At 40.4% G+C, this 7,130-nt stretch overlaps 1 protein-coding gene across 1 annotated transcript in view; it reads right to left on the bottom strand.

The window, feature by feature from the left end:
• The window catches only part of prdx1 (peroxiredoxin 1), a 6,797-nt gene extending 3,378 nt beyond the window's left edge, over positions 1 to 3,419 (bottom strand). Inside the window, exons 1-4 of the mRNA XM_061930888.2 lie at positions 3,304 to 3,419; positions 3,027 to 3,180; positions 2,834 to 2,956; positions 203 to 333 (exon numbers count right to left, since the gene is read on the bottom strand). Of these exons, the coding sequence (XP_061786872.1) occupies positions 203 to 333; positions 2,834 to 2,956; positions 3,027 to 3,180; positions 3,304 to 3,409 (514 nt within the window). The 5' untranslated portion in view covers positions 3,410 to 3,419. The remainder of the gene's footprint in view (positions 1 to 202; positions 334 to 2,833; positions 2,957 to 3,026; positions 3,181 to 3,303) is intronic.
• Positions 3,420 to 7,130: the final 3,711 nt, after the last annotated feature.

The following is a 7,130-nucleotide window of genomic DNA, read 5'->3' as shown; positions in this document are numbered from 1 at the left end:
CCAGGTTTATGAAACAATGCAGTATTGCATGTGTGCAGCTTCTTTGATCAACTAATTATTTACTAGTAAAATGGAATGTTGAAACTAGTTGGACCACTTTGGGGTAAATTAGGAACAGATATGATATCATAATAAAAGCAGAAAGATGAGCAGAGAATGTCCTTATCATTCATGAATAAGTATGTTACAGAACGTGATGTACCTTCTCCGTGCTTGTCGGTGAATTGAAAGGCCTGAACCAGACGTAAGGTCTCCTCCACACTACGTCCAACCGGAAGGTCGTTGATGGTGATCTGTCTCAGGATGCCCTTGTTGTCGATGATGAACAGACCCCTGAAGCACAAGGAAAGAGCCATGCCTTACTACATATACCTGAATCCAAGGTTAACATCTCCTGGTCCTGATTTTGGATGACAGGCATGTGGTGAAGAACCCCACCATGCCCAGCAGAGGGCGTTGTGGTGACGGAAGTTTGTCGAGAGTACTGTAAACCACCTTTAAACCTGTTCCTTGGGCAATACTTTAATGACCATTGTTGAGAATTCATATATTTTTGATATACTTCAGTATAACATTGTATTGTGTGATCATGCTACTGGTACGTTTCCACTCCGGAGATGTTGGTGTGGCGCGGTATACTTTCATTGCCTTATTATCTGTTAATTTCCATATTTGGTCCTGGAGCATCCAGTGTCTTGCACAAACATGATGTGTAACTCCTCAAAAGGGAGGTTTGATTCAGTTCCGTTCCGTGAAGGACACGGTCCCTCTTCTTATCAGCAGGTACATCCCTCTCTGTAAGGCTGCCTTCTCACTATAAGAGTTAACTCCTTTTGTCTTACTTTTAGACCTCTTCTTGCTGATGCTAGTGTCGCGTTATAAGGGCTGGTCTCCTAATGCTTTAGTAAAACTTGGCCAAGTACTATTCTGTCTCGGTAGGCCTCTTTACTCAACATATATGTCATCCAAAAGAATTTGTGTTTTATTCCCTGATAATACGTACCTGGACACATGAGGACTTTGAATATGATCCTGCAACTCATCCAAAACTAATGTAAAGTATCAAATAAAAGAAGAATTTGTGATTATTACATTTGAACAGAAATGTAGATAGAACATGTTAAAACAGGAAAATAAGCAGATATTAACAGTAAATGAACAAGTGGATTAATAACCAATTTTTACAGTTTGTCCCTCATAATGTGTACAAAATAATAGGTGTATAAATGACACAATATGTTACTGCATACGACTAATTAGGAGTCTTTGTTTACTTACTACTAAAAGACAAGTTGTCTAGTATGTTGACTATTTTATTTAAGGACTAAATGACAATAATAAACATATGTTTCATGTACACTAACATTTTTTGTTACAATAAAGACATTAATGACATTTTTTGTGGTCCCCTTTATTTAGAAAAGTATCAAAATACATTTTGGAACCGGTACCAAAATATTGGTATCAGGACAACCTTAATGGTGATACAGTTTTCAGCCACAACCAGCCCTACCCTGAATCATCAACACATTATAATAGGACTGTCTATGAAGTGAGCTTGTGGTTCCAACTCCATCCAGTAGATGACATTGTACCTCTACTACTAGTTTTCCACCTATCGTACTTTGATGTTGGGTTGTCCCGATACCAATATTTTGGTACCGGTACCAAAATGTATTTTGACACTTTTCTAAATAAAGAGGACCACAAAAAAATATCATTATTGGCTTTATTTGAACAAACAATGTTAGTGTACATGAAACATATGTTTATTATTGTCATTTAGTCCTTAAATAAAATAGTGAACATACTAGACAACTTGTCTTTTAGTAGTAAGTAAACAAACAAAGACTCCTAATTAGTCTATGCAGTAACATATTGTGTCATTTATACACCTATTATTTTGTACACATTATGAGGGACAAACTGTAAAAATTGATTATTAATCTACATTTTCATTTACTGTTAATATCTGCTTATTTTCTGTTTGAACATGTTCTATCTACACTTCTGTTAAAATGTAATAATCACTTATTCTTCTCTTCTTTGATACTTGACATTAGTTTTGGATGATACCACACATTTAGGTGTCGGTCCGATACCAAGTAGTTACAGGATCATACATTGGTCATATTCAAAGTCCTCATGTGTCCAGGGACATATTTACTGACTTTATAAACATAATGTACATTTTTAAAAAAAGGAATAAATAATTTGTAATGCTAAAAAATATCGATGTAATCATAGCAGTATCGACTAGAAACACTCTTGTACTTGATATCATTACAGTGGATGTCAGGTGTAGATCCACCCATGGCATTTGTTTACATTGTGACTATTGTATCCTCCTACGGTGTGTAGAGAAGCACGTTTAGCTATTCCTCGTCCTCCAGTGATAATGATAAAGTAAGAAACTTACTTTATTTGTCGCCATGGAGACAAGGATTTAGAAGTAGCTAAAACACTGAGGATGGACGTTAGCTGCTAGCTAGCTAGCCATGTGTTAAAGCAGCTCTTCCTGAGGGTGTTTCAGTGTTATAACTTCACCTTTATCTTGACTTTTTACACCAAAATGCGTCCATTCTCCCTTTTCTGTCTACACACTGTGTCTGCTTGTAAGTACTCTGTGTGTGTGCGCTGCCCAACATGCTCCTATGCTCCTAAAACCAGCAATGTCACCACGTACCGTCATGCCCTGAACCGGTACTTTTCAAACAGGGTATAGTACCGTTTTTGATACATTAGTACCGCGATACTAAACTAGTACCGCTATAATTTGATGCTACCAAAAGCTCCGCCTCCTCAGTATCTACAGCTAACTGTATGAACCCACCTGTAGGCAATCCCTTCGTCCTCCTTCAGGACGCCATAATCCGTGGAGATGGTGTGTCGGATGTCAGACACCATGGGGATCTTCATGCTGCCCAGACCGCCCTGCTTGCGAGGAGTGTTGGTCCTTTGGGGAGCACAAAACACAGGTGATGAAGGCGCGCATACGCCGCAGATGCAGGTACTGTGACACGCACCATGCCAAGTGGGAGAAGTGGGAGTCCACAGAGGCGGCGATGACCTCGCAGTCGATCTTCCTGAATTCTTCCGCCGCGTCGCTGAAGGCGATGATCTCGGTGGGGCACACGAAGGTGAAGTCCAGTGGGTAGAAGAAGAAGACCACGTACTTGCCTGCATCAAAGTGATGACAGATCATGCATGAATATTCATGTGTTCATGTTCATGCATTGTGGAGGTGACAAAAAGACCCAACATCAAAGCTGGAGCTCATCTCATCCCTGAATGAGGCCTTACCTTTGTAGTCTGACAGTGTGAGGTCCTGGAACTGACCATCTGGCATCACCGCTTTGGCCGTGAAATCTGGAGCCATCTTTCCGATTTGAGCTTTGCCTGCAGCCATCTTTAGGTCACTGGATTTCAAAAAACAACCAAAAATTTATTTTGCTGGACAATATATTGACCCGCAAACGACTGCCGATAAACGATATTATTGTCAACGTTATTGTGAGAACAGATTAACCACTGAAGTATCAATCCATCAATCAATGTTTACTTATATAGACCTAAATCACGAGTGTCTCAAAGGGCTGCACAAGCCACAACCACATCCTCGGCTCAGATCCCACATCAGGGCAAGGAAAAACTCAACCCAATGGGACAATGAGAAACCTTGGAGAGGACCGCAGATGTGGGGACCCCCCCTGGGCGACCGGTGCAATGGACGTCAAGTGGATCTAGCATAATATTGTGAGAGTCCAGTCCATAGTGGATCTAGCATAATATTGTGAGAGTCCAGTCCATAGTGGATCTAACATAATAGTGTGAGAGTCCAGTCCATAGTGGATCTAACATAATAGTGTGAGAGTCCAGTCCATAGTGGATCTAGCATAATAGTGTGAGAGTCCAGTCCATAGTGGATCTAACATAATAGTGTGAGAGTCCAGTCCATAGTGGATCTAACATATTAGTGTGAGAGTCCAGTCCATAGTGGATCTAACATAATAGTGTGTGAGTCCAGTCCATAGTGGATCTAACAGAATAGTGAGAGTCCAGTCCATAGTGGATCTTACAGAATAGTGAGTGTCCAGTCCATAGTGGATCTAACATAATATTGTGAGAGTCCAGTCCATAGTGGATCTAACATAATATTGTGAGAGTCCAGTCCATAGTGGATCTAACATAATAGTGAGTCCAGTCCATAGTGGATCTAACATAATAGTGAGTCCAGTCCATAGTGGATCTAACAGAATAGTGAGAGTCCAGTCCATAGTGGATCTAACATAATAGTGAGTGTTAAGTCCATAGTGGATCTAACATAATAGTGAGAGTCCAGTCCATAGTGGATCTAACATAATAGTGAGAGTCCAGTCCATAGTGGATCTAACATAATAGTGAGAGTCCAGTCCATAGTGGATCTAACAGAATAGTGAGAGTCCAGTCCATAGTGGATCTTACAGAATAGTGAGTGTCCAGTCCATAGTGGATCTAACATAATGGTGAGTCCAGGGCAAGAAAAAACTCAACCCAATGGGATGATGTAGTAACGATAAAACTTAATAATATTGTGAGTTCCATCCATCCATCCATTTTCTACCGCTTATTCCCTTTTGGGGTCGCTGGAGCCTATCTCAGCTACAATCGGGCGGAAGGCGGGGTACACCCTGGACAAGTCGCCACCTCATCGCAGGGCCAACGCAGATAGACAGACAACATTCACACTCACATCCACACACTAGGGCCAATTTAGTGTTGCCAATCAACTTATCCCCAGGTGCATGTCTTTGGAGGTGGGAGGAAGCCGGAGTACCCGGAGGGAACCCAAGCAGTCACGGGGAGGACATGCAAACTCCACACAGAAAGATCCCGAGCCCGGGATTGAACCCAAGACTACTCAGGACCTTCGTATTGTGAGGCAGATGCACTAACCCCTCTCCCACCGTGAAGCCCGTGAGATTTCCCTTTCAAATGCAATACATTTGTATTTATCCTATATTTTAACATTGTAATTGGAACGTAAACCTTGAAATATTCAAGTTAAATAAAGAAACACTGTCAGCAAAATATTGCACTTGAAAGCAGTAAAATAGGTTCTGTCTCTGTTAAGGAGGGGGTGGAATATCCTCAATGTTAAGTAAAAGTTAAAGTACCCATGATTGTCTCACACACACACACACACACACACACACACACACACACACACACACACACACACACACACACACACACACACACACACACACACACACACACACACACACACACACACACACAAGGTGTGGCGAAATTATTCTCTGCATGTGACCCAGCACCCGTAATCACCCCCTGGGAGGTGAGGGGAGCAGTGGGCAGCAGCGGTGGCCACGCCCGGGAATCATTTTTGGTGATTTAACCCCCAATACGAACCCTTGATGCTGAGTGCCAAACAGGGAGGTAATGGCTCCCATTTTTAGTCTTTGGTTTAGCTATTCCTCATCCTCCAGTGATAATGATACTTGTAAGAAACTCACTTTATTAGTCGCCATGGAGGAGAGGATTAGCGATTTACAAGTAGCTAAAACACTGCGGAGAGACATTAGCCGCAAGCTCGCTCTGTTTTAAAGCACAACTCCAGTGTTTACACCTTCACCTTTTGTGGTTAGTTTTGAAACCAAAATAGGTCCATTCTCGATCTTCCGTCTCCACACTGTTTCAGCTTGTACAGCAAGTGCTCTGTGTGTATGTCAAGTGCTCTGTGTGTATGTTGACTCACATGCGCATCTTTGCAAAGAAAAAAAAAGTACTGTTTTTTTTTCCCCCCCAAAAGGCAATATATTGCCTTTTTTCATTGTTTATTAGTATGTACTTTATTAGCAGCGCTATATTGTACAAGCCTAAACTAAAGTAACAGCAACATGTTTACACTTCAAAGCACACAATTAAAGTTGATGTTCTGAACCCCATAATGGTCGATAATTAATCCGGTTTGCCTCATTTTGATTTAAAAACAATTTAAAAAAATCAGCACAACTGTTTTATTCATTTTTGTTTAAAAGGTTTATGTTTCATATATCGGACTCCTGAGTTTAGTTTTGAATGTATTATTTATTGAGATTAATTTTATATTTTTTTAAATTCATTAAATGGTTCAAGTTGGTCAAACAAATGTTTATAGCTTAAATAAGCATTTATATATTTTTTTATTTCAGGCAAATTGATGCACTTTAAATATTTTCTGTTCCAGACTAAAAAAACAATGTTAATGGAGTTATTGTTTGCAAGTTACCTATAGTCATTAGTTTTATTGAATGGTAATAAAGATACAATGTTATGCAGAGGCGTGCGTACACCAATTTTAGACATAACCTAGATCAGTGTTTTTCAACCTCTTTTGAGCCAAGGCACATTTTATGCGTTGAAAAAATGCGGAGGCACACCACCAGCAGAAATCATAAAAAAAACGAGTTGACAGTAAAGAGTTGTTGTCGCAATTGTTGGATATGACTTTAAAGCATAACCAAGCATGCATCACTATAGCTCTTGTCTCAAAGTAGGTGTACTGTCACCACCTGTCACATCACACCCTGACTTATTTGGACTTTTTTGCCGTTTTCCTGTGTGTAGTGTTTTACTTCTTGTCTTGCGCTCCTATTTTGGTGCCTTTCTCTTTTTTTGGTATTTTCCTGTAGCAGTTTCATGTCTTCCTTTGAGCGATATTTCCCGCATCTACTTTGTTTTAGCAATCAAGAATATTTCAGTTGTTTTTATCCTTCTTTGTGGGGACATTGTTGATTGTCATGTCATGTTCGGATGTACATTTTGGACGCCGTCTTTGCGCCTCAGTAAGTCTTTGCTGTCGTCCAGCATTCTGTTTTTGTTTACTTTGTAGCCAGTTCAGTTTTAGTTGGGTTCTGCATAGCCTTCCCTAAGCTTCAATGCCTTTTCTTAGGGGCACTCACCTTTTTTTTATTTTTGGTTTAAGCATTAGACACCTTTTTACCTGCACACTGCCTCCCGCTGTTTCCCACATCTACAAAGCAATTAGCTACCTGCTGCCACCTACTGATATGGAAGAGTATTACACGGTTACTCTGCTGAGCTCTAGACAACAACACATCATTTGCAGACTATAATTACTGGTTTTC

The sequence above is a fragment of the Nerophis lumbriciformis genome, linkage group LG37, assembly GCF_033978685.3.
Source record: "Nerophis lumbriciformis linkage group LG37, RoL_Nlum_v2.1, whole genome shotgun sequence".
Classification (NCBI taxonomy): Eukaryota; Metazoa; Chordata; class Actinopteri; order Syngnathiformes; family Syngnathidae; genus Nerophis; species Nerophis lumbriciformis.
The sequence above is the reverse complement of the archived record's forward strand: the minus strand, read 5'-3'. Positions and strand labels throughout refer to the sequence as shown.